Source organism: Stenella coeruleoalba (genome assembly GCF_951394435.1).
Source record: "Stenella coeruleoalba genome assembly, chromosome: 19".
NCBI lineage: Eukaryota > Metazoa > Chordata > Mammalia > Artiodactyla > Delphinidae > Stenella > Stenella coeruleoalba.
Window position 1 is genome coordinate 45686617 of NC_137165.1, and position 27767 is coordinate 45714383.

The 27767-nt window shown below is 50.2% G+C and overlaps 1 protein-coding gene across 1 annotated transcript in view; it reads right to left on the reverse strand.

Moving 5' to 3' along the window:
* The window catches only part of MARCHF10 (membrane associated ring-CH-type finger 10), a gene marked incomplete at its 3' end in the record, with an annotated part of 82572 nt that overhangs the window by 1724 nt on the left and 53081 nt on the right, over positions 1-27767 (reverse strand). The window contains exons 5-8 of the mRNA XM_079905231.1: positions 25133-26546; positions 20084-20250; positions 17280-17389; positions 7719-7832 (exon numbers count right to left, since the gene is read on the reverse strand). Of these exons, the coding sequence (XP_079761357.1) occupies positions 7719-7832; positions 17280-17389; positions 20084-20250; positions 25133-26546 (1805 nt within the window). The remainder of the gene's footprint in view (positions 1-7718; positions 7833-17279; positions 17390-20083; positions 20251-25132; positions 26547-27767) is intronic.

The following is a 27767-nucleotide window of genomic DNA, read 5'->3' on the forward strand; positions in this document are numbered from 1 at the left end:
CTCCTTTTTAAGCACCACCCCAGGAGTGCTCTTCTCCTGCCCTCTAGAGACGTCCCCCTTCCCTGGGGCTCAGGCTTGGAGCCGGGGTGCCCCTTCCCCATCCCCAAGCTGGGGTGTGGGTGGGAGGCTCTCCATCCTGCTCAGGGCCTCCCCAGGCAGCAGGGCGGCAGCGGCCCCCGCTGGGCACTAGGGGTCGCCCCTGCCCAGCCAGACCCACCCGGGCGCGCCCGGCAGCAGCAGGTTTCCTCCAACCGGGAAGACCGCGGGCGCCTCCGGGGCGTGCGCTGGGGAGGGGTGCAGCCGGGCGCGGCGCCGAGACCCTGTCCGGTGCCTCGGGCCACCGAGTCGTCCTGGCCGAGGCGCGGGGGCCCTTTCCGGAGCAGGGGCTCTCGCCAAAGGCCGGGCGCAGAGCGGGTGCGTGCGCCCGCACACAAAGGTCCGTCCTAGACTTCACAGCTCCCTGCCCGCTCTCCCTTCCCGGCTGCCCGAGGGGGAGCAGCCGCTCGGGGTTGGCCCAGGCGACGGCGCCGGGGTCGGGCCGGCCGCCCCGAGTGGCCCCAGGGCCTTGCGAGGGCGCAGGGGGGCGCTGGGCCCTCACCCGGCTCGGCTGGACCCCCGCGGTGGCGCCCGGGACTGGGACTCTGCGGGTTCCTTTTGTGAACGGAGGGAAGGGCCCTCCCCCCCGCTCTGAAAATGGTCAGCCCGGGTTCTCGGGACTGCGCGCCCTGAATAATAGATTGGGTGCTGTAGGGTCGTCATCTGGGCCCCACCCTGCGGAGCTCTGAGCTGGTTTAGCTTCTCCTGCAGACGGGTCTGTTGGGGGTTCCCAAAGCATCACCGTGACCGGCTGCATCAGGATCACCAGGGGCCCACCCCATCACCTGAAACGGAATCTCAGGGAGGGGCCCAGGAATCTGTACTTTTGGTAAGTTCCCCAGGTGATTCCCATGGCGGAGCCAGCGTGGAAATCGCTGTTCTAAACCTTTGAAGGCAGGCAGTTGTGAAATTTCTCGCCAGAACAGCCTCTGGGCATGGAATTGTCACCCCCCCAGTTCACTGTAATGTTTGTTCTCCCAGCTGATGGAGAAGTTCTTCCCAAGTCTGACTGCCAGCCCGCCTGCTTTAATTGAGCACGTTTTCTTCAGTTGGATTTTCTATGGGATAATGAACCTGCTTGAAGACAGCTGTCCCGCCGCCTTTGACTTTGCCCGACACCTGTTTTCCTTGTTCAACTTCTGAATCCAACAGGCCCACTTGAATGGGCCAAATTAGTGAGAAAATCCAGTACTAGCTTGTGAATGACTGTTGTCCCCTCAGGTAATGGCTAAACAGTGCCTTTCCAAGGTTTAGAAGAAAACCCAAGGGGCTCCCCAAGGGCTGGACGCTGGTGAATCCCAGCAAAGGGAAAGGAAGAAACCTGTAGCAAGTTAACCTACACCCGAGGAGGCCGTCCTCCCTTTGTTGGCCTTTCCCCTCGCTTTCGGGATGAATTAGAATCCTTATCTCCTCTGCATCCAGCATACTTGGACACGCCTTCCCGACTGCTGCAGTTAGAGTTTCCCAGGCTTTGTGGGGTTATTTTTGCCTCTGGGTGGTGGTCATTACTTCCTTCCACACCATTAGGTTCAACACAGTCACCGAAAGAGAGCACATTAGCAAACACCGCAACATGGCAGGACTGATCCCCAAACCTACTTTCATTTTCTTCCGGTCTGGGTTGTGGGTAATTTCTTGACAACTATGAGAAAGGAGACAATGAAAAATGAATCATTTTTCCAAAGCAATTGTGAACAGATGTCTAATTCCCTAGTCTCGGGGATGTTCTAGGAATCCCTCACGTCACCTTAAAGGGGCAGAGTAAACGCGCGGAGGTGCTGGGGGCAGTGCGATGGTCAGCACCTGTGGGGCTTAGGCTCCTCCTATTGACAGCCTCGGCCGTGGCCCAGGTCCCCGTCGCTGGTTCGGGGCTTCTAAACTTGGCAGCGTGAACAGACTTGCTTCCTTTCAGCAATTGATCTGAATCGCAGAATCCCATCCTGATGGTCCAAACCGCATTTACAGGCCGCGGGGTGAAGGCCGTGCTAACTGGCCACTTGCCTCACCACTGGCTTTTCAACAATCGGTTGTATTCTCTGCCCGGCAGGAAGCAGCGGGCCCATCAGGGCTCTGGGCTCCCTCTTTGTTCTGACTTTATGGCCTTTTATGCCACAATAAGAAACACTGTGTACTCCACGGGAGCCCATTGTGCCAGGCTGCAGAGGGGCCGCTGCTCTTCCCCCAGGGGGAAGAGGGGCTTTGTGACAGGCTGGGGGACAAAATAAGGGGTGCTGGACACTGTTACTAGGGCAACTGCCTGGCCAGCGTGGAGGCAGCTGTGGTCTCTGGGTCCCTCTCACCAGAAGGCCAGGGGGAGGGCAGGAGAAGGATGGAGTTTCTTCTAGAGCAGCAGTCCTGGTTACCTGGTAAATGATACATCAGGACTGTGCTAGCGATGGCCTCCATTCTCTCCAGGCTGCTAGGATGACCTCCTCCTGCCTCTAGATTCCACGCCAGGGGGTGGCATCTTTCTAAACCAACTCTCACACGCCACCAGGAAGCGCCGTCTTGGTGAGTGGGAAAGCTTTCCCAGCTGCGGGCCAAGCCCGGGCCTTGCATCCTTTGGGTAGATTCGGTCCTCTGAGGCAAGGGTTTTCGGTTTTGTAGAAAAGGTGTGAATGGGGAGGGCCTAGAGTAAGTCCATCTAGCCTCACTCGTGAATGGGCCAGTGGGGTTGCAGAGCTACTTCGAGACCCTCCCTGCCCCCCAGGCCAGCCACTGCAATCCCTTCCCCTCCCGTCCAGGTGAACATTTTCCTACAGGGGAGGTGTCAGTGCAGCGCACCGGGGGCGGAAGACAGAGGCGGGCGCTCACGCCAGGAGGGCCTCACGGAGGGCCTGGGGGCCCTTCAGTGCTCTGCCTTTTGACTCACTGACAGGGATTCTTTCTATTTTACCTAGTTTAGCAGATTAGGCACTTGAGGGGTTTAGGGGAGCTGCTATGGGCAGGCAGGGAGAGGAATTCGGGGTCCCGGGTCATTTCATTGGGGGGAATGGAGAGTGTGGTACAGATCACGCCCAGGGCTAGGAGGAAGCCCAGGACAGGGGCCCCGGGGTGTAGGCCCTGAATACTGGAGTGTCCCGCGTAGGCGCGGAAAGGGAGAACGGGGACGAAGGGCAAGCCCATTTAGCTTCACCTCGCAGGACAGCCCTGTGTCCCCACTAAAGGGTGAGCCCAAGTGGGATCAGGTGAGGCTGGTGGGGCGCTGTGTTCTCTGGAGACGCTCCCATCGTGAACAGCTGAAGTGAGAAAAGGCCACTTTCCTGCTGGGCATTTGCAGAGAATAACAGGCAATGCTCCCTTCAGCCTGTACCTCACTCTGTGCCCTCCTAAACCTGCCCCCCACCTCCGGTGCTCCCCACGTGGGGCCTCTCACCCTGTCCCAGGGCAGCAGCCGCCCAGCCGGGCTTTTCCCCCTCCAGCCCACCCTCCACATGGCCGCTCGAGTTCTCTCTCGGAAACGCAGATCTCCCGGCCTGCCAGCCCCAGGCTAGAAAGCCTTCAGTGGCCTCCCAGAGCTTCACACAAACCCTTCACATCCTGCTTGCTTCCTGCCAGCTCCGGCCACGCTCAGCTCCTTGGCTTTCCCAGACGCGCAAGTCTTTTCCTTTCTGAGCCTTTGCGTTCGCTTCTGCGTGGAATGCCCTTCCCTCCCCAGCAGCCCTGGTCCGAGATTCAGCTCGCATCACCCCCTCAGCTGATCAGTGGACAAGAGCAATAATGGAAGCAGCTTTGCCACCAGGCTCCCAGAGCAGTGGGAAGACTGAGGGCAAAGAGTACAACCTAACTGGGTGAAAAGCAAGCCCTCTGCAACGTTGGCTTGTGTCCCTGAAGGCCCTGACTGGAGAGTCTGTCCTGGAGAAGGAGTGGAAGGAGGGGGTGAGAACAGGGGCCCCTCCCGTCCTCTAACTCTGTTCTGTGTTCCTCCACATATGGCTCCATCTCCTGTCATTACACAAGGTACATTTTTTGATAATCTTGGTTACATGTCTGTCTCTTTAGACTCTTGAGTCCCTTTTAGGCAAAGCGTGTCTTTTTTTTTTTTAATTAATTGATTAATTTATTTTTGGCTGCGTTGTGTCTTTGTTGCTGTGTGCGGGCTTTCTCTAGTTGCGGTGCGCGGGCTTCTCGTGGCGGTGGCTTCTCTTTGTTGTGGAGCACGGGCTCTAGGCACATGGGCTCTAGGTGCACGGGCTTCAGTAGTTGTGGCACGCGGGCTTTAGAGCACAGGCTCAGTAGTTGTGGCGCACAGGCTTAGTTGCTCCGCGGCATGTGGGATCTTCCCGGACCAGGGAACGAACCCGTGTTCCCTGCACTGGCAGGCAGATTCTTAACCACTGCACCACCAGGGAAGTCCCCAAAGCCTGTCTTGATCATCTTTGTATTCCCAGAATCTAGTTTAGAACCTGGCACATAGTAGGCACGCAGAAAATCTTTGAATACATAAATATGCCTTGAACTCGGGAGTGTTCCTTTACCTAGGATACCTTTTTCTCTCCACAAATTTGTACTATCACTTTCTCCAAAACATAACTCAAGACTCGCCTCCTGGAAGAAGCAGGTATTGGTTCATTAGTTCATTGTTTGAGTATCAGAAGGTTACTGAGCACCTACTGTGTGCCAGGCATTTTCTAGGCACTGGAGGACTGTGATGTACAAAAGAGATAAGGAGTCCATGTCCCAAGTTGCCAGTGACCACATCCTCCCCCCACCCTGCCTCTGCAACCCTTAGCAGACCGCATCCTTATCTGACAGGTTAGCAAAATTTACAAAATTTAGCAAGTTTGTGAGCACTCAGTGCTCCTGGCATCCGTAGTGCCTGGGACTTGGTCAGCAGTCAGATATTATTCATTGTGTGCCCGGCATCATGGGAGACACGTGTAGAAGACCTGGGTTTGCCTTCAACAAGCTCACGGCCTCAGTGGGGAGGCAAATTATTTGTTTATAGGATCATTGGAAACCCCAGGAGGCCACAGTCAGGGAAGATCTTGGGTTATCAATGTCACAGCCGCTGGGAAGTCAGTGGGTCCGTTGGTTCTCTTGACCAAGGGCTACTTTCTGATTATTAACTGGTTTTCTAAATATGTGAGTCACATCTTCCCACTTGATCATAAGCTCCTCAAAGAAAGAGACATCATGGTATCATGTTTGGTAGCCATTTTCCCAGATTCCCATCTCAGCATCTGATACAGGCCAGGGCATGAATAGAGGAGTGAATGAACGATCTCTACCGTTGACAGGCACTCATCACTGGGTGTCTTACTGAGACACAGCCAGAAGCCTGGCATGAATGGGTTTTTTAGTTCTGGTAGGTGAAGGAGAGGGAAGGAGGGTTCCTTTCCCATCGTAGTGCCTCTCTTTTGCTAAACGTTACCCTTAGAGTGTGGGTGTTTTCTACAAGAAAATACTGAGACTCAAATCCAGAAGAGTGTGAATTTGACAGAAGGCACTTGTCTTCCGAGTTCCATTCAGGTACCTCTTTTTTTAAAAAATTTTTTTAAAAATTTATTTATTTTTGGCTGTGCTGGGTCTTCGTTGCTGCACGCGGGCTTTCTCTAGTTGTGGCGAGTGGGGGCTACTCTTCATTTCGGTGCGCGGGCTTCTCATTGCGGTGGCTTCTCTTGTTGCAGAGGACAGGCTCTAGAGCGCAGGCTCAGGAGTTGTGGTGCACGGGCTTAGTTGCTCCGCGGCATGTGGGATCTTCCCGGACCAGGGCTCAAACCCGTGTCCCTTGCATTGGCAGGCGGATTCTTAACCACTGCGCCACTAGGGAAGCCCTCTGGGTACGTCTTAACTGATTATTTGTGCCGGTTATTGCTTGGTGGTTTAAATGGGTGAGATCTATTTCAGGGAATCTCAAATTACATGTAAGCTTGTGGGGAGAGAAGAGTGTTGCCCTGTCCCTTCTGCTTCCTTCCTCTCTGGCTCCCGGCCTGCTCCTGGCATCACTTACTGCTTCTCTAGGATAGTTTTTACCAGAACGTTCTCTAGAGCCAATGCTTTAGGGCCTAGGTTTTCATCCAACGGGTTGTACTGTTTGTTGCCTTCTTGTGTGTGCTTTGCAGTCCTGGAGGCTAATGTCACTTGCATTTGTTTGTTGATGTTGTGGCCATCTGTAACCTCTCTCAAACCCTAGGTGCTTTGAAGTTCAGTGTGCAATAAAAAGTTCATTAAAAAGATGTGGAATCATGAAAATGAGGTTACAGACATGTTAAACAAAGGATCATTTCCTGCTTCCTGTACTTCTTTCTCAAAAAAAATGTATTTCTCTGAGGAATTTATGTCACCACTAAAACTACGGAAGAGTGAAAGGAAGGACAGGCCTGGGTCAGAAAGAGGGTGAGATTCCTGAGGAGACAATTTTGGCAAAGACCCAGCCTTTTGTCTTAATTGAGAGCTTAGGGTCTAAGGGGAGAATTGAAGTCAGAAAGATGTAGGGACAGATCTCGAGTTCTTACGATTAATGGTTTGAACCCAGCATTTCTAGCGGGGACGGCTCCAAACGGATCACCTCGGCCTCCAGTGGTGCGAGGACTGAGGCCATGGTGGAGGACTGGGTTGGAGCCAGTGGGGTCCAGCCTCCAGGCAGTGACTGGTGCCGACAGATGCCTCTTGTCCACTTGAGGTAGAAGAGGAGAGACACGGAGAGGAAAGTGAAGAGGAGAGGAACAGATAAGGGGGCAGAGCATCACGAAAGCTGTCTCGCGGCCCCGTCGGTGGCTTGCCCACTGCCATACTGGCTTTCTTTCCAGTGGTGACCTTCTGATGTGAGCAGAGGTTGAGTTCCAAGCCTCAAGGGGTGTACGGGCAACCCCACAACTAAGAAAATGTCAGCGCCTGGCATGGCTTTAAGGTAAGGGAGGTGCCCCTGTGCTGCCAGTGCTCTTTCCTGGCCTGGCCACAGGGAGGCATTTAACCAGGAGGGCAGCCCCTTGGGGCTCAGGGCTCTGACTCGACCACAGCCAAGTGTACTTGTACATTTCAGAGGTCGGCCTGTCCGTTGCCCGCATTTTGGTAGAGTAGCGGACCTAGGCTTCTCTCTCCACGCCACAGGGCCTCCTGGAGGGCCTCGGTTCTCTTATTAAAGGAGGGCAGCCGCAGATGATCATTTCTGGTACATACACTGTCACGTCTCTAATGACAGATGGGACCCCATCAGCACCTCTGTTTCTTGGCACACACACACACAGACGCTGGAATAACACACCCTAGGATCCAAAGCAAAACAAACAGCTTCCCCGGCTGGGGGCAGGGAGGGTTCCTGCTTCTCGTGGATCCTCCTTGCTTGGGCAGGGGGCAGCCACGCGTAACGTACACCCAGACCCCGCAACCTTGCTGGCCTCTATTCTGGGGGGGCAAATACCCCTAGACACTCACTTGCTTATATGGCCATTCCTGACCATTTCATTACGACTCCTGCTTAACAATTACGTGACTGTCACTTACTTTTCAGCCAGAGGGCCACTGTGCCTACACCCGGCAGCCGCTGAGTCCTAGTCCTAACGACGACAGCGCCACATCCCACCAGCTGACCTGGAGGACCTCAGGGGACGCACATCTAATAAACGGCAGGCAAGGCTGGCGGGGCTGCTGCCCGACGGCCCAGGCAGGGCCGGACTCACCCTCTCTCTTGCATCCTGACCGTGGTTGAGTCTCATGAGTTCTGCAAACCTCTGTTCGTAGAGACGAAGCAGCAGCACCAGGCACAAGCCTGAGTTCATCAGCTCGTGTTGTGCCTGCGTGTGGACAAGGAAGCTCTTGAGTTCATCTGTAAAATATACACGGTCTACATCATGGGGTGGAGGGTACCAGGCCAAGAGGGGACAAGAAATAGGACGAGAGCCCGAGCCCCAAGGCAAGCCCTGTCCTGGAGGACCAGAGAACAGAGCAGAAGCGGAATCCAGGGTGGAGGCCGTGCAGCCATCCTGGAATCCGTTACTGCCTAGTGGGGGATGCTTGAGAAAGCTCCAGGCTTAGCCCCAGGCCGTGGACGTTTACTCCGCGGCATGTGGGATCTTCCCGGACCAGGGCTTGAACCCGTGTCCCCTGCATTGGCAGGCGGATTCTTAACCTCTGTGCCACCAGGGAGTCCGCGTGGACATTTACTGAGCAGCTACCTGCCACGGCCTTGAGCTGGGTGTTTGGAGAACACAGGGCAAAAGGTCTCATCTCCCTGCTGGGGCCCCTTCCTGTGATGTGGGAGAGAGCGCCTCGTTCATAGATGGCTCCGGTAGCAGCTGGATGTGTCAATGGCCACGAGGGAGATGCGAAGGGGAAGAAAGAGCCTGGTTGCGTGTGACGTGGGGGATGGCATCTTTGGTCCTTAAAGGATGGGAGGGACTTCGGTAGGTGGCTGTGGGGGGCGGTCGGGGCCTTTCAGACAGAGGCACTGCACGCTGGCACACACACAGAGGGCAGAGCGTATGTTGGGCAAAATTCTCTGCTCACTGGTATGGCTGGAGTATATGGGGAGGGTGTTTGTTCTGAATTTTTAAAAAATCTTGGCATGGGCCGGGGAGATGGTAAGGTGGGAGACCATGTTAGGCAGAACTGAGGTGTTTGGACGTCACGCTGTGTATATGTACGTGTGTAGCTGCTGGCCTCTGAGTAGAGAGGTAAACACGATGAGATGTGTGTCTTAGGAAGGCAGACTTGTCTGTAGGGGAATCTGGGGCACAGGTGCCATGGGGGTGGGAGGGGGCACTTGATTTTCCTAGATGCCTCGTTTGCCCAGGGAAAGGGCCTCAGGCCTTAGTTCTGTACGCTTCTCCCTTTACAAATGGGCTTAACGATGGTCTCACCTAGGGGCTCCCCGACTCCCCACCCGCCCTGGCTGTTCTATGATCATTTGACCCCCAGAGAGGGCGTGCCCTGTGAACCTCAGGGCCTTTGCTCATGCTCTGTCTTGTGTGGTCTCTTGGCTTGTTTAGGTACTTCTGTTGTGCATATGCTCCTCTGCCACTCTCCACCTTTCTAAGGCTGCGTGCACGACTTCCTCCACAGCTGTCACAGTGTCACCTCCTTGCAGAAGGCTTCCTGACGATACCCTCATTTGATCTAGTCATTCCCCCCCGAGTCCTAAGCATTTGTCTTTACTCTGTACACGGCATTTCGCACTTGTTAATGTTTTTGCTTTTTCTCGGTGGGTGGGTTGCGTTGTATTTTTCTCACTGGTGCTGAGAGCACACGGAGGTTCCCAGGGAGGATCTGGCTGTCTGGATGACCACGGTGCCTCTGTCCTCGGCTCCTTTGGGCGTCTGTCCTCCAGAGCCTCAGCCTGTGGACCTGCATCGACCCTCAATAAGTTCGTGGATTGGTGATGACTCCTCCTTGCCGGCCACTTTACACCCCCATCTGTCCTCATGTCCAGTCTCCAGGGTGGGAGGGTCGGGGATGGGCCAGACGGTGCTCAGGAAGCCCTGGGGGTGCAAAATCCCCTGCGGAGGGCATGGCGCTTGACATCACCCTTGGGAAAGCTCGGCACCATCTTCCCAGGAGAACCGAAGCTCGGACTTGACCCAGAGAGCATCTCAGCGCCTCCTCCTTCCTTCTTCGGCGGCCCGAGGTGCTTCACAGGCCCATCATCCTGTTCCCATCCCGTCGAGGGCAGCTCAGGAAGCTGGCGCAGAACACACCTCTTCTAGGACGAAACAGCTGCCCGAAAAGGTGCCCAAGCTGAGCAAAGATCGATTTGCTCTTCCTTCTGCATTGGGGCCAGCTCCAGATCTTGGTGACCGCTGGCCCCAAGGTCACTGCTCGAGACCCCTCCACCACCCTACAGACCCATCTTTAAAGGCTCTAGTCAACAGTCCTGAGCGGTTTGCCTCCTGTTTTAGTCTTTCTCTCCTGACCTTGGCCTAGAGCAGGCAGAGAGGAGGTTGCTTGTTGCTACTTTTCTTCTGTGTTAATGGCCTCCTCCCATCTTCCCCAAGAGCTGGTGCCTCCTTTGCGGTCTTTCTCAGGAGCCACTGCCTCTGGGAAGCCTTCCCAGACTACCTACCGTTTAGCTCCTCCACACAAACCAAGCCTTGTCCCTCATTCGCTTTTCCTGGTGCGGGCGGCCTCCTGTGAGCTCCCGATGGCTCCCTCGCCCCAGCGCTCGCTTCGCCAGGAAGCCTTTCTGCTCACAGACACTCCGATGCGTAATGGCAAATCAATCAGCTAGAAAATGGCTTGGAACTATCAGGTTTGTCACAGCATTCAGGGAAATCATTTACTTTTTATGACTCCATAAGACCCGGAGGCATGCAGATGGGAAAATCTCCACTAATGTTTTCTGCAGATCATTTGAAAAGTCATTTCCAGCAGATTGTGTCTCTTCTCTGGTCTGTGGGAGGGAACCTGTTACCCGGTACCATAAATCTCACTGGCCCGGCTCCTTTATGTGTGCCCTTTGCAGAGCCTGTGATGCTGGACAAAAGGGCCGGGCCAGCCAATCAGTGCAGGCGTTTCATAGTCAGCTCAGAGTCGTCCTCTATACTCGGAGCCACAAGTGGGAGGGATTTGTTATCAGAAAGAGTTCCGTCCATGGTGTTTGTTCGGTCAGGGCAGAATGAGCTAGTTTTTGGAGCGTTATTTACTGGAGCTGCTCCCTCCCCTCCCCGCCCCAACCCAGTTGCATCGCCCTTTGCTGCCCACATGCAGCAGCAGAGGTGGGGATGGGCGTTGGGAGACTTTCAGGGGAGGGAGAGGCACGTGAAGCAGTGGACGGGGGCTCGGGAGCGCTCAGCCCACCTGCCAGATGTTTTTCTTCCTATTCTCCTGCCCCTTCATTTTGTTAAAATTCATTTCAGTCAAGAGATTTGCTACGGGTGGAAATTCTCAACACAATCCGCTCGAAGAAACAGACAGCCTGGCTGAACGTTCTGTCAAGTCTTCAGATGTATTCACGGGACGCTCCCAGGAGTGAGGGTGATTAGGTGACTGCGTGTGTCCGAGGACATCTGTCTGAGGCCAGGATGGAGCGAGTCAGGCCTGTGCTTCTGAGCAATGACAGCCGGAGGCCCTCTGAGCCCCTCCTGTGCGGCAGGGCCAAGGGCACGTCTCCGTCACACAGGGGGCCTGGGCCCCCAGAATAGGCAGCCTGGGGCCACCGTGCCCTGCGAGGTTGGGTAGACTTTTAACTGTGCATGGACAAAGGGACTCCATTGATAAACGGGTAGAAGTAGCCTCTGTTCTGCCTGTTTCTCAAGGCATTATGGCAAAATGAGCTAATACGAGTGGACATGGTATTTCGCAAAACCGAGAAAACATCCAACAAGAGGCAAGAGCTAAAGCTAGGATTCAGGGCAAGGACCACATGTGCCTTGCCTGCCCCTGCCCTTCCCATGTGCTCCTAGTGCCTAGCCCATGCCTGGTATATGGTATGTGCTCAATAAATATATGCACAGATGAAAGAATGAGGAAAAAATGTATAATTTTGGACCAGTGATGACTATTGACTCTAGTGGCCCCAACTTTAACATGTATCAGAATTACTGAAAAGGCCTTTTAAAATGCAGTTGGTGGGCACCCTTTTCCCCAGATTCTTATTCAGTGGGTCTGAGTGGGGCCCAAGAATGTGCATTTCTAATGAATTCCTAGGTGATGCTATTGCTAGTGGTCTGGGGACCACCCATCTTTGAGAACCCCTGCTTTAAACTAAGGATCAACAGTTGGTAGGCAGTAATCTGAATCTGGCCTGTGGATGTGCTCTGGTTGGAAGGAAGGAAGGAAAGGAGGACAGACATGAACTTCTTCCGTTGGAGAGAGTATTCGCAATTTTGTCACAATGGCCACCACTCCCAGTTGATGCCACTTGGGAGATTCTGATCATTTGTTTATCTGCCTGGCCTCTATGGCATTTGAATGTACAATCTATGACCTAAACTTTTCTTAAACCTGTTTTCTCCTGGTCCATTTTGCAACCTGGAATGTTCCTTGGAGCTCTACCTGCTGTCATCCTGGAGTTCTTCCTTCCACTCAGAAACCAATCAACCAACCAGTCAGTCAAGCATGAGTCCCACGTCCAGGTTAAAGAGCACACGGGAAGATGTGGGGTTGCTTCGCGGGCAGCACTGCTGGGAGGTGGGCGGTGGGTGTGGAACGCCTGCTGGGCTTAATTTTCAGGCATCTTTTTTTTTGCGGTACGCGGGCCTCTCCCTGTTGTGGCCTCTCCCGTTGTGGAGCACAGGCTCCTGACGCGCAGGCTCAGCGGCCATGGCTCACGGGCCCAGCCGCTCCGCGGCACGTGGGATCTTCCCGGACCGGGGCACGAACCCGCGTCCCCTGCGTCGGCAGGCAGACGCTCATCCACTGCGCCACCGGGGAAGCCCTCAGGCATCTCTGAGTTAGGGCGGGGGTGAACTGCTGCCAGCCAGTGACTGGACCACGAAATGCCCGTAGCCCAAGGTGCTTAGTCCAGGCCCTGGGCACCCCCCACTCCAGCTGCTTTAGCCTCAGGGGGCCGCTCTCCAGGCCTATAGGAGCTCCTAATCTAGCTGCTCCAAGTCTGGTAACAAGCCTTGACCCTACGGGGCCCAAGGGAACCGCTCAGAGTCTGAGAGATGGAGGGATAATCGGATTTCAGTGTTAGAGGCCGCGGGCAGCAGTGAACCAAACCAGGAAAACATACACTAACCCGAGCCCAGGGGCACCTCAGAGACCACTTAGGGTGCGGACTGGGCACCTGCTGGGTGTGTCCACCGCCTGTGGTCAGAGGCTGAGGGAGGTGTCTGTCTCCCACGTGAGTAGAGGGTTTTGCCCTCACGAGCCTCTGCCGTGGAGGGCTCACCCTTTTCCTCTCCGGTCTTAAAAGGCTCCTCTGTGGGGAGGGTCTCTCTGGTCCTGAGAGCAGGTCAGGCCTCTCTGCGCTATGTCCACAGCTGCTCGTCTACCCCCTGCTCTGATCCTCCCACACCGGGGTCGCTGCCTGCTGGTCCACTTCCCCACTGTACGGCAGTGACTGTGTTGACCGCGGGCACTGCTGTATCTCCCAGCACAGTATCTGGCATACAGCAGGCACTCAACATGTGTCTTAAAAGTTTGGGCTTCCCTGGTGGCGCAGTGGTTGACAGTCCGCCTGCTGATGCAGGGGACGCGGGTTCGTGCCCCGGTCCGGGAAGATCCCACGTGCCGTGGAGCGGCTGGGCCCGTGGGCCATGGCCGCTGGGCCTGCGCGTCCGGAGCCTGTGCTCCGCAGCGGGAGAGGACACAGTGGTGAGAGGCCTGCGTACCGCAAAAAAAAAAAGTTAATGAGTTAAACTTCTGTGTATTTTTCCACACTTAAAAAAAAAAAAAAAAATTGACCCCTGGTCCCATCCCAGACTAATTAAATCAGAATCTCCAGGGCTGAGCCTAGGCATCAGTATTTTAATAGAAAAAAAAAAAAGACATGCAGCTAAATGTTAATTTCAATTATGGGAGACTTTTGTGTGTTTGTGATTTTTATAACTAAGGAAAACCAAAAAAAATCTAAATGTGAAAAATGCACAAGAAAATAAGTTAGTGAGTTAGTTTGCTAGTTAGTGAGTTGAGGTTAAGTGCAGGCCAGTCTGAGCGGAAACCAGTTCTAAGCCTCTTCTGGTTTTGACCCTCTCTGGGTACATGTCTGCGTTTGGCATCAGCTACCCCACTTCTCAAGAAGGGAACCCATTTGCCAAGGAGTGAACGGCGTTGAGGGTTGGCTTAGAGGGCCCAGAGGAGCCAGGGTTTGGGAGTCGGAAGAAGGGCCTGGACCTCAGAAGCACAGGTGTGCACATCAGCCTCCAAGGGTCAAGGGTCTCCCACCTGGGGACGAGCGGAGATTGTATTCCATCCTCGTTATCTTTGTGCTAAATGACAGTTACTCTGGGCTTCATCCATGGAGAGTTTCTAAACTTGTCGAAGTCACACTTCCCTAGTGTCTCAAGTTTAACTCAGACTGTTAGCAGACAGACAGCACTGAATTCACCACGGGCCATCGGAACAGAACTGCTGTAAAAGTGTGAGCCGAACTGCTTTCCATCAGCAGATAAATATTGCACATTGGTTCTTGGGACCTTTGTTCTCCCACCAGGGTGGGTCTGTCAATCTCGTTTCTTCCTGTGATTATAATGAAGGGCATTTTCAAAAGGCTTTGACAGCCTGTCAAGTTCTCACTGAAACTAATTTGAACTCTCTTCTGCTTCTATGTCGTGTAATTACTGTGCTGGATATTTTCCATTTTCCCCTCCAGATACACTTTCCACCCTGCTCTGTGGCCCATCGTTGGCTGGTCTCAATGGATTGCATTAACTAGGCCCCCTTGTCCTCTGGCTCCCCACTGGGTTCAGCCAATGGGAGACCCTAGCTGGAGACCAGAGGGCGGGAGAAGAGAGAGGGGCTGGGGTAGTTATCCCCCTCGTCCCCTCTCTGCTGGGCAGTGGTGTGGCCATGGCAGCTTTCCCCTACTGAAGGTCGCAGGCTGGTGGTGACTCTCTCCTGTAGCCACAGCCCTCCTGATAACTGCCCCCTCCCCTTGTCACTCCAGGCCTAGGGGTGGTCAATTGCCGGTCCCAGAGTGCCTAATCATTCCTCGTTGCTTTCACTATCCACATTTTGGCCCTTCATTCAGCTCTCATCACTCGCCCCTTGTGCACGTGCCACCATCTCTTTCCTGCCCAGACCCTGGCTGACACGATTACTTTCATGGTTCTTTTTAGAATGTGCTCATAGCCCATTCTCTCAGCTGGTAGGATGCAGCGAGGCCGAGGTTACAGGTATGACCCCTGTGGGGGCCAGTTGGCTTTGTTCCGCGATGGATTCTGGCTTGGTCCGGGTACCCTTAGCTTTCTCCCTTGAGTCTAAATAGGTCAGGCATCTCTGGGGCTGTAATAGGACGGTTCTCATTCACCAAGAATCTTCTCTGCTCAGGCACTGTCTTAGGTGATGTACTGGGGTCCTTTCCTACATCCAATCCTTCGGGGTAGGACTTATCATCTCCCACTTCCTACAGATGAGAGAACTGAGATATCCAGAGTTGGTGTAGTTTCCTCAAGGTCACAGGGCCACTCTGGGGAAGGGAATAGGATTGAGGTTCACATCTTAGTCAAAGTTGGAGTGCTTTTTGGCGGGGGGGGCTGCCTCGGGCTGCACGCACGCACACATTTTTGTGCAGCTGGAAAAAGCTGCTGTTAGAGAGCCAGTTCTACAAGTGCCCCTGGTGAGCCAGCAGTGTGGTGGCGGCAGCAGCTTCGCAGAGGGAGAACGAGGTGAAAATGCTTGGGACCAACAGGGGTCTTTACTAGACAAGGCTTTCCCCTGGGCTGCATGGAGGTGGTGATGCCTGCAGAATATGCTGGTGGGATTCGGGTAACCCGGCCTTGCCTGGTCTTGTCCTTCCCGGCAAGTCCCGCAGGCTCCACTCCCTGCAATAATCTATTCTTTGAAATGACCTCAGAGAAGCTGTCTGCATCTAGCTGGCACCCTGACCTCAGGCACTCAGAGGGCCTGGTTCCTTTCAGTTGTTTGACTGCAGCATCCCCAGGGTCCAAGAATGTGAGTCGCTTCTGTTTCTCATCTCAGATCTCAGTGCCTGGGGGTTACGACTGAGTGCTTTGAGACCCTCAGGCCTCAAAATGTAGGGACTCAAAATACTGAATTGTTTTCTCAGGAAACTACTTTTTTCTTCCTTTCTCTCCGCCTCCCTCCCCTCAACTTCCTGACGCCCAATCTTCCAGGCTGGGATGGCGTTCTGTCCATTATATCACACTTACTGGTTGTGCTGCTCAAATCTCCCTTCTTTCTCTCTCTCTCTCTCCTTCCCTCCCTTTCCTTCCTTCCTTTATCCTTTCTTCCTTTCTTGTCTAGCAACCTTAGGATTTTAAAAAGGTAACTACAGGATTGCCCACACTCACGGGCACCATTTTGACTCAGCTGTACTTTTTGCAAAAAAAGGTCTGGATACAGACAGGCTAATGATCTGAAAGCCAAAGCGACTCCTCTGAAGAGTGACATTTTAGTTGCTAACAATGATTTTATAGTTTTGAAATTATGTGCTTTACAGTCGTGATTATTAATCATGTTTTTCCTAATTGTGTGAGGAGGGAGGTCAGTCTTGAATTTTAATGGGAATGATGGGCTCTCTTCTTTTGATAAAATATCTACTGACTGCTTATGTGGTTCAAGGCATCTTCCAGATCAGCACCACCACCCAGTAGAAATACAGTCTGAGCCACCAATGCAAGCCATGTATGTAACCTGAAAACTTCTAGGAGCCACATTAAAGTAGTAAAAAGAAACTGGTAAAATTAATTTCAGTAATATATTTTATTTAACCCAGTATATTTAAAATGTTATCATTTCAACATATAATTAATATAAAATTATTTATGTGATATTTTACTCTTTTTTTTTTATGCTGAGCCTTTGAAATTTGGTGTATAACACAGCACATCTCAGCGGGAAGTAACCACTTGTTCGTGAGCTGCCTGTGGCTTGTGGCTTCTATCTCGGGCAGTACAGCTCTAAATAGAAGATTGTTTGCCTGAGAATTGGGCAGTGAACTATTATCCTGGGCATAAGTCACCTTCCCACCTAAGGTTAACTCTTTCACGGTATTAGAACTTCAATCCAAATGCCACAGGAGAATTAATTCACGAGGTGTTAAAAAGCACCTTTTTAACCAGTAGGGGAATTCCCTGGTGGTCCAGTGGTGAGGACTCGGTGCTTTCACTGCTAAGGACCTGAGTTCAGTCCCTGGTCGGGGAACTAAGATCTCACAAGCCGAGCAGCACAGCCAAAAAAAAAAAAGCACACAGTAGGTGCTTCCTAAACCTTGAGCAAAGCAGTCCCTTGTTACCCCAGAGTTACTTGATATATAAATTGGAGACTATTTCCTCCAAGACCCTAATTTTTTTCTCTTGTTATTAAATTATTTCAGCAAATTTGGGCATGAAGCTTGCCAGACTATTCCTATTTCCGTGTGTCCAGTCAGCTACTGTAACTTCCTACTTTGTCCCTGACAGCAGTGGGACCCCAGCAACCAAGCAACCAAGTCTTCCAACCTTCCAGTGGTCCAGTTTAGTAACAGACCTTCTCAGAGAAGCGAGCTAAATTAGGAGCCTCCCAGACTCACCCCCTGCACAGGGCTTCTACGCTCCTTGTATCAGGGAACGTTTCTTCCTACCTTGTGCCTCTACCCGACTCTAGCCTGTGGACCCAGAGCCGGTGTGAGCAGCTCTTACCCGGGACTGCTGGTGCTTCTGGTAGAACTCGGCCACGTTAAAATCATCCAGGTCGACCAGCAGGCTTTGTTTACACATCTCACAGGTCTCCACGGCGCCAAGATCTGCTCCTTAAATGAAAGAATTTTGTTACACGTAACCCTTTTGGTGTGGACATTTTGCGAGTGAATTTGTGTGTGTGTGTGTGAGGAATGCTGCGTTTCAGTGGCCTTCTTTTTTCTTTTTTTTGGCCTTCTTTTTTAAAGTCAGTCAGTTTTCTTTTTCTTCAGGCTCAAGGTAGAAAATGACCTTGAACCTGAGATCCAAAAACTTTCCTTTGTCATCATTTTCATTATGATGCAAGCTTCCTGTGAGTGAAATTCCCAGGAATTTCACCTGTTTTAAATAACAGGTCTTGCTTTCTGTTTAAATATAAACATATTGGTTCATAAAATTAGAATTACTACATGGAGGCTGAGAGTCGGTAACACGAGCGTTTGCCAGAAGAGTGAATATTATGTCTATGTTACTGTTGTTTTTCCGGGCAGATCTAACACTGGTCCAAGCAAATAAATTAGTAAGGACCGAATTGGTGGCAGAAGCTATCCTCGATCTGTGGCTTAAAAATCTGTCTTTACTCCTGCCCAGGTGACTTGCCACCTGAGAAGAGTGAGGGACCCTGGGGCCATGTGTGGGCACTGGTATGGCAGTATCTGGGGCCAATGCTTGAGCCTGTCAGCCTCATTTGGGAAAAGAAACAGGAGAAGGCTTCCTTTGTTGCTGGTTTGTTGGTTTTTTTTTTAACGTGAATTCTGGATCAGCGCTTTTTCCTCCGCTTATCCTGTTCCCCAGTGCAAAAGTGGAAGATGCAGATCTGTGGCTGTTATGTCTAAGCAAGCATGTTGCCATATGCCCTTTCCCCCTGGCGTAGGTGCTGCATTTTGGCTGATGATGTACTAGTGTTTATTTTATGCATTAGAAAACAGAGGACTGGGAATTCCTTGGCGGCCCAGTGGTTAGGACTCTGCACTTCCACTGCAGGGGGCCCCGGGTTCAATCCCTGGTTGGGAACTAAGATTCCACAAACCAAGAGGTGCAGCCAAAAAAAAAAAAAAAAAAGAAAGAAAACAGAGGACTAATCAGTTACTTGAATTTATTTGGTAAAGATAGGGTTTTATACCCCAGTTCTATTTTTCCCCGCTGGGGATACAAAGAAGTAGTAAATAATAGAGAATTTCAAAAGACAAGGATGAACAGCGATCCCTTATCTGCATTTTGTTGACTTGATTTTTTTTTTTAAAGCATCATTCTATAACACTTAAGGCTACGGAAGGTCCCATGTGTCCTCCAGTCTAATCCTGCCAGATCACACCCAGGCCAGCATTAGCATTTACAAGCATTTAGCAGTACTTTCATCACGCATCTCATGAGGAATCTTTTCTGTGCTAGATGTTTAATTAGCCCAGATTTCTCGTAAGATAAAACATCGCACAGCACAGTCATTAGCGGCTGAGATCCACTTGTTCTTTGCTCTCGGAAGGGCTGGGTACCCTGCTCACTGTGTGGAGATGCATTTATGTAGCTCGGGCAGTGGGCGCTCCTACATTTCTCCTGCAGACGTGGAGAAAGGGCCTCAGGGAGGAGACCGTTAACGGGATCATCCTGTGTGTTCGTTGCCTGATTAAATGGTGTGCTGTGCTTGCTGAGGGGGCGTGGTGACACGCCACGGGGACAGGGTCAAGTTCTAGGTCTCCTGGGCTGTCTGGCACAATGATAACCAAGGAGGAGAACATGGAGGAGAAGCGAAACAGCATCTGGCTCTGGGGTAAAAAGTTTTCAGAAAGGGGAGTCTAAAAGCCTTAGGTCTTTTTGAAGCGAAGTGTTCTTTCCATTGGCGTCCTATTTTTTTTTTTTTTTTTTTTTTTTTTTTTTGCGGTACGCGGGCCTCTCACTGCTGTGGCCTCTCCCGTTGCGGAGCACAGGCTCCGGATGCGCAGGCTCAGCGGCCATGGCTCACGGGCCCAGCCGCTCCGCGGCATGTGGGATCTTCCCGGACCGGGGCACGAATCCGTGTCCCCTGCATCGGCAGGCGGACTCTCAACCACTGCGCCCCCAGGGAAGCCCTGGCGTCCTATTTTTGTTGTTGTTGTTATTCAAGTTGCTCTTGTTCCTAAATGTTTTGAAGAAATCTGTTCTCTGCCAGGGAAACTACAGCCGACCTACTGACATGGCTGTATTTAGGTTATAACCTCCCTCGGGAGCTGAGAACGGGGTTTCACACCCAGTTACAAGATCTGTTAAAGACAGAGCTGACAAAATGAGCACAATGGGACTCTCTTTATCTAATATGGCGGCAGAAAAATTAGATCACTGCTCTTTTCGTTGCCGCAAAAGGGCAGCTGGGCTCAGCTCCTAGGTGCTACCCCAACCCCTCTCCCCAAGTAAAAGGAAGCAGAACTGGTCTGTCTACCAGCTGCCGTGGCCGCTGTGTGTTTACTGAGACCCAGCCATAGCCCCAATTCTAGTTTCCTTCCTCCTGGGAGGCAATCTTAGCATCTCTGCTCAGGCCTCGAGCAGGGGTAAAATTCGACAGCACGTTCCAGGATTCTTCCCTCAGCCTTCAAAACAAAACAAAACAAAACTCATTTCCCTCCCATAATTTGAAGGCAGCTTAGTCCTGCCCCTGTCCTTCGGGGGCTGTGAGCAAGGGCCCCGTTCCCCCCGAGCGACTGCCGCCGTGAGCTGTCGTCAAGGCTGCGAGTCCCACAGGGCGGCGCCTCGTGTTAAGTATTCGGCACGTGTGTCGTTCCGCCTTTCCCACCTACCTGATGTTATTTTCACTTTCAGCCATGTTTTCAGGCACTCCGGATGGACAGACCGCAGGCTTCCCACGCAGCCGCACGGCTCCACGAGGGGATTGGCGGGGGAACCCCCGGCTATCTGACAGATGCGACACAAGTCTCCCTCATCCTCAGAGTCCTCCTCCAGGAGACTAAGTGGAAAACAAGCCCTCGTCACCAGGAGTCTACACGTTTGCAGTTTCCGCAAATACCAGTTCCCAGAGCGTAGGGTGGGGTGGGGAGGAAAAGGGAGCCAGCCCCCCCGCCCCCATGCCTTCCTGGGGGCTAACCCACTGCTCCCTCTGACCCTGCTGAAGATTCTTCCCGGCATGATGGTTACTGATAACAGGGTCAGGGATTCTTTCTCTTTTCTTTTCTTTTTAGGCCGCAGCAGGCAGGTGGTAGAGGTATTTAAAAATTTTTTTTAATTTCCTTTTTTTTAGGCCGCACCCCGCAGCATGTGGGATCTTAATTCCCTCAGCAGGGATCGAAGCCCGCCCCCGCTGTAGTGGAAGCGCAGAGTCTAAACCGCTGGACCATCAGGGAAGTCCCTAGCGTCACGATTCTCAAGTCAGGCCCCTTTGCAGTTACTGATCCGTGTGAGCTAAGCAGGGGCAGCAGCGCTCCTATCGCACATCCAAAGGTTGGGCAAGAGCTCCGGAGGGAACCTGAGCCAGCGGCTGGGAGCGCTTCTCCCCGCACCCGCCAGGGCCTGCCTTTGAGGTCTGCTTCTAAAACTTGTGAGTTTGATGACTTTGGACAAGGTGCTTGAGCTTTCCAGGTCTCTGTTTCCTCATGGGTAAAGCCATGATGATCCGACTACTGCTACCCACTTATAGGGGCGTGGGGCGGCCTGGAGGGGGTGGTGAGGGTGAACCTGTTGTGCAGACAACAAAGTGCATCTGGAGTCTGGTCAAGTATTGGCATGTGGAGACCACTCGGTAGATGCTGGTTGGGATGAGTGATGAACCAGTGAACCTGGACGTGAACTCACCAGTAACTCAACCCTTGCCAATAAACTGTGCCAACATTCCAGAATATAAGCTGCTGGACTGTGTTGAAGATGGAATTAATGAAGATGTAAGCAGACATATTTGTGTCTCATAAATGGTGAGTCAATAGCTGGTTGATGTTTCTGCAGGGAGGCTTCTGAGGAATCTGAGGCTAATCTTTTGTTCTTTAGAATCTTCATGGGCCTAGGGACTGCCTGGTCAAGGAAAGCAAAACTGGCTAGAGACTAAAATCAAAGGAGAGGAAGAAATGGACATTCCTGTGGATATAGGAGTGTATGCTCCGTGTCTTAAAAGAGTTTTCTCCCCAAGAAAGGGACGTTCAATGAAAAGGAACAGAATTATACTATCTCATGGTGGGCACAAATAAAAGAAGAGATATGCCATGTTTACCAAAGAAAGACTCGATGTCTCCAAGATGTCAGTTCTCCCCCAAATAATCTATAGATTCAATGCAATTCCGATGAACATCCCCAAAAGCTGATTTTTAAATGTATATAGTCAAGGACTCTTAAGGAACAAAGTGGGGAGGGAGGCTTTTGCACTTATAAACTTATAAATCTTCAGTCATTGAGATGGTGTGCCTTAGGGCAAAACAACCAAAAAAACAGAACAGACAGAACAGAGAGCCCTGAGACAGACTTATATATTTATAGTTATGTTATGTGACAGATGTGGCTCTGCAGGGGAAAGATCCTGGGACACGTTGGTATTCACAATGCATACCTCACACCACAAATTAAATATCACACTGAAGTCCAAAATTCATTTCACATGAAGTCCTAAATGTGCACAGGAAAACTGTAGAGATTTTGGAAGAAAATAGGAAGAATGTCATAATGACCCCAGGTTAGCAAAGGATTTCTTAAGACAACAGGGTACAAATCACAATCTGTAAAGAAGATGGATACAGTTGGCTACATTAAAATTAAGAATTTATTTTCATTAAAAAACATCAAGAAAGAGGAGAGACAAACTACAAATTGAGAAAAGATATTTCCAACACACAAGTGTCAAAGAATCAGATTAATAGCCAGACTATATAAAGGATTTAAAATATATATATATTCTAAAAGAAAAATGAGCAGAAGACATAGATAAGCATTTTATAGAAGAAGAAATAGAAATGGTCATTTAACATTTAAAAGAGCCAACAGGGACTTCCCTTGTGGTCCAGTGGTTAAGACTTCCTGCTCCCAATGCAGGGGCCACAGGTTCAATCCCTGATCAGGGAACTAAGATGCCGCATGCCACACAACGTGGCCAAAAAAAATTTAAAAAGAGCCAACAGAACACCTGACCTTACTAACAGTCATGAAAATGTAAATTAAAGCCACGGTATCATTTTACTCCCGTGCGACTGGTGACAATTTGTAAAGCCAATCAGTACAAGTGCTGACAAGGATGGACAACAGTATACATCACTGTTGAGACAGTACATTGGCATTACTTGTATGGTGGAAGCTGTGCTACCCACCAGTCCAGCAAGTCCGCTCCTGCATAACTATCCTAGAGAACTGTTCCCATGTGCACCAGGAGACGTTTACAAGAATGTTCATGTAGCACTGTGTACAGAAAACAGTAAAGGACCCAAATGTCCATCGACAGGAGAATGGCGAAATTGTCTGTAGTGGTGAAAGCAAATGCATTAAAGCCCCAGAATACCAACCAGGATGCACCTGGCTAACGATGTAGGGGAAGAAGCAAGTCACGGGAGAACAGATATTCCATTTCTAGGGAGTTCAAAAATAATAGGAACATTTCTACAGAATTCAAAAATATATACAATGTGTTGTTTAGGAATACATATGCTCATATGGTGAAGCCATGAAGCAAAAAAACTTCCAACAAGAAACTAAAAAGCAAAGGAATGATGATTGCAATGCAAGAATGATTTCCAGAGGGTTTAGGGGGTTGGGAGGGAGGAGATGAAGGAGGGAGATGAGGAGATAGAGTGAGTGAGGGGCTCCCAAGCTCCAGTGATGTTCCGTTTGCTGGAAGGTGGGCACAGGGATGCCCAAGTTTTGTTCTGCTTCTAATTCTCTAGAGTGTGCGTATGTTATATGCTTATCTGTATGTATCAAGCTAACTAATCAAGTGAACTTTTTTTTTTTCTTTTCTTTATTTTGCAGTACACGGGCCTCTCACTGTTGTGGCCTCTTCCGTTGCGGAGCACAGGCTCTGGACGCGCAGGCTCAGCGGCCATGGCTCACGGGCCCAGCCGCTCTGTGGCATGTGGGATCTTCCCGGACCGGGGCACGAACCCGTGTCCCCTGCATCAGCAGGCAGACTCTCAACCACTGCGCCACCAGGGAAGCCCTCAAGCGAACATTTTAAAGAGTGTAAGTGGCATTGAGAAATGGGCTTGAAATCTTAAAATAAGGCATATTATAAAATATGAACCAATGTTTACTAAAAATTGCATTTATATGCAAAGATAAAAGACTGGAAAGAGTTTTTCACAGTGCTTTTCTCTGGATTATAGGGTTATTGGTGATTTTTCTTTTATGTTTATATTTTTAATATTTCCTAAAATGAATAATTTTGAAATAATAAGAAAAGCATAAGGTTTATTGTATACAGAAAAAAGAGAGTGTCTGATAAACGAAGTACACAAATAGTAGCTGTTTAATGCATTACTACACCTAGAAGTGGGTGCATTTTTAAAAGAAGTCATTTTTAGCCCGAAGGCATTGCTTTGGGATGGTGGCGGTCCAGACCCCTGCCAAGTGGGTTTGAAGAGTATTTTTGGGTAGGTGAGGATGGATAGGTGCTGAGACCTTTTGGCCCTTAACCCTGGGTCTGTCTTTTGGTAGTTTGTTTGATATGGAAAAAAAAAAAAGGTGCTGCTAACAAGGAAATTACTTCATTCCTGCAGTCGAATGATAGACAGGAGTGTGTGAGCATTCTAAGTCGTATCTTTTCCTCCTTTTTGCATTCAGATTCATTGCCATGGAATTTTCCCACTTACAGATGAATATCAATGGGATAATTAATGACCCGGTGAGCCATGCTAACACAAAAAAGAGGGCTCGCATTCAAAGAATCACTTTCCAGATCAGTAAGCCAATATCAGGGCATGGCAACACCTATCATAAATTAAATGGTCAAATCCCGACATGGTGTTTAACGACAGCTTTAAAAAGTATTGCATTTCATAGTTGTGAAATATCCCAAAATCATCTCACAAGAAAGGAGAGATCAAAGAAAAGAGCAATTCAAAAAAGATCTTATTTCTTTCTTTCTTGTGCATGAGAAGCAGCACATAAAATGGAAGCAGTGGTCACCCCAGCGTGGCCCTTCAGAGAGCTGAGGTAGCTATGGCAACTGTTGGAGACCGGCCTTTTAGTTTGGAAGGTTCAAATTCTAGAACTGTTGGTTGGATTTGCGCAGAGCTCATGGGGGAGAGCTGGTGAACTTCCAAGTGCTGAATGGCTCCTTCTCTGGGGAGATAACAACCATTTCATAAAAAAATCTTGGTTCCTAATTGCTAGGGGGAAAGGGAAGCCCTATGTAGAAGTCAGAAACCCTTGGGACTTCCCTGGCGGTTCAGTGGTTAAGACTCCATGCTTCCACTGCAGGGGGCATGGGTTTGATCCCTGGTCGGGGAACTAAGAAACTGTAAGCTGCAAGGTGCGGCCAAAAACAAACAAGCAAACCCCAAAACCCTTATATTTGGCAAACTTGCCTTTTATTTTCTTTGTTTCTAAAAATTTTATTTATTTTTTATTGGAGTATAGTTGCTTGCCTTTCTTAAAGTTATGGTATTCAAGGAAAAAAACACTTTGGGAATACTGAAGAAATTGGGCTGGAACACCGAACGTTTCTTTGTAGAGACATATATTTTAAAAGCAACAAACTAGACAATTTTCTTGAAAGAAGAAATCATTAAAATGTCAAGGAAGGGCCTCCCTTGACTTAGAATCCCCATGACCCTTTAAGGAGAGCACTGCTTATTTTCATGTTAGAGAAATAGAATTTAGAAATATATATGTATATTCATATAATTATGAAAATTCCTCACCTTTGTTGTAATTTCTTGAGTTTCTCAGGGTCTGCCTTTATTTTAGTGGCTTCCTTTTCATCGGTGATGCCAGGGACCTCCATTCTGCTCCCATTGTCATTTTGATTTGGGAACTCAGACACTGCAAAGAAATTAAAAGGTATATTTTCTTGCAGGGACCTGGGCACATGCAAGTGGCCTTGTAAATTCGTTTCTGATGGAGAAGAGCTGGAAGACTCCACCAAGGACAAGCTGCTTTGAGGATTTAGTAAGAGATCTTCTGTATGTAATGGAGCCTCCTGAGATTGGCTTGTTAAAGTAATATGTTCTGCTCCCCTGACATCAAATTCATGCACACTGTTTACAGGAAAATAACTGTGGTTTTCAGCACTGGCAAATAGATTCCTGTTTCTAATGGGGGACAGTGGTTGACGAACATTAAACCTGGAGCTTCCCTCCGAGTCTGAACTGGGAGCTAAGGTAGGTGATGTGGACAGGTCTATTGGAGCATCATCTCTCAGAGCAGAATGCATGAATGATCCTGGGGTGTTATAAGATGAATTCATTGACGATCTTGGAGCTGTTGGTCTACCAGCAAGAAAACGGCCAAGACGATTATGAGAGTCACTTAAATGGGCCTGCCAATCTCTTTCATAATCATGGGTTCCGGGCCTGTCTTCCGTAGAAGTAACATCACAAAATACATTTTCAGCATTAAGGTCATCCTCCAGACTGCTTTTGGATTTGGTGTCCCATGAATGAAAGGTCTTCTCATTTTCACTGTCACTGCTGTCTTTCTCTTTAGCAGACCCCCCATCAGGCCGCCCAGGGTCTTGGAATATCCCTTGCCAGGTGGAAGGCTGCCCTGTCACTAGCTGCATTGCACTGCTAATTCGTAATGAGCCATGACTGGACTCACTTCTTACAGAATTCGCTCTGCAATTTGCAGGATTTTCTTCAAAGCTTTTATTTTTGGCCTGAGTGGCCAATGTCCCAAGAAATCTACTTCTCTTATGATTGGAAGGAGAACGGAGCGGGTGCATACCAGCCAGCAAAAGTTCTTCCTCTACATGGGTTTCCTCTTCAGTGTCATCATTTTCTTCTCCAGAGTTTGAGGATAAAACGGAATAAAAATCTTCATCTCTGAACCGAAACATCATTCTTCTTGGCCCTTCCAAGGTGGTAGCTATGCGTGGTGGCCCCAAGGACTCGGTCAACTCTTGAGGACTGTTCATTCCTTGGAAGGCCTGGGATAGGGCTGAGTGTGGTTCCTTCTGGGAGAGAGCACTCAGGCCTTTTTTTTTGGCTTTCTCGGGGGTATTCTCCATCACCGTTATTAGCTGTGAGGATGGGACCAAGTTTCTTCTCTCTCGAGTTGGCCTCTTCAGCTTGGTGTCACTTGCCCACATTGGACCTTCTTGTTGAACGATTGGATCTGTATTGAGAAAAGATAAGCTTATCATTTTACTGTAGGTGCTCACAGCTGAGAGACCTCTAACACCAAGGGTGAGGGTCCCATAAGGCAACAAACAAGCTCTGGAGAGGAAAACGGGCACGGTTAAGATGACTGGTGGTACCGAAGGAGCACAGGAGAGCTAGTTTCAGTTTACCGCGTACGAACTCTCTTTTGTTTTTGTTTCTTTTTTTTTTTTGGCTGTGCCGTGTGGCATGCGGGATCTTGGTTCCCTGACCAGGGATCGAACCCTTGCCCTTTGCAATGGAAGCACTGAGTCTTAACCACTGGACCGCCAGGGAAGTCCCTATGAACTCTCTTTTGTACACTTGTGGAGCTCAGGTTGGTCCTGGGGCAGCACAATGACCCTGAGGATACAGATCCTTTCTGCAGAAGCTCTGGGAAGACTGTCCAGCCCGTCAGTCAGGGCTGATGATGGGTAACATCTCTCAAATGATGGTTTCATACCAGTATTTACTGAGAAGGAAAACCAACACTCCAGGAACGACTACTACAAAGCCCACCAGTGCTTTCTCATCCCAATTTGTTCAACATACACTCAGGACACTCCTGCTTCACTTACAGCTTTACAAAACATTAAGAAAGGTACAGTCTACTCTGGCAGATGGGGAGGAAGGCTCTAGAAGCTGCTGCCCAGTTAAATTGATGGTCATGGTTACATTTACTACTCAGTGCAAATAAAAATCATAACCCTCTGATGAAATCATGATCTCCTCTTTGTCACTAGCCCCAAATCAGTTTGTAACCTCTGACTGTGATAGAATTCCTCTCCGTTGCCTCCTGAATCTAAAGTATGAGGAGATGTAGAAAGAGGAGAGAGGTCAAGTGCCCAAAGGGGTAGGAATGTCTACGGGTGGAATGGTTTGGTCAAAACTTGCCTTATAAAAATAACGCGTAAGCACTGAGGGCACCATGCTAATTGCGTCACATGCGCACAGTTAGGCTCACAACCCTGTGGAACAGGTGCCACAATCACACCACATCGTAAGTGAGAGCACCAAGGCTTAGGGAGTCACATAAGTTGCCCAAGATCCTATTTCCAGCAAGTGATGGAGTGAACATTTGAACTCGGATCTGCCTGATGCTACAGTTTGTAACCACTACCCTGCACTGGCTGGACTAACAATTTCCTTGTAAAAACAAGAATCCACTTCATTCCTAGTGTGTGCACTGCTGAGGGTT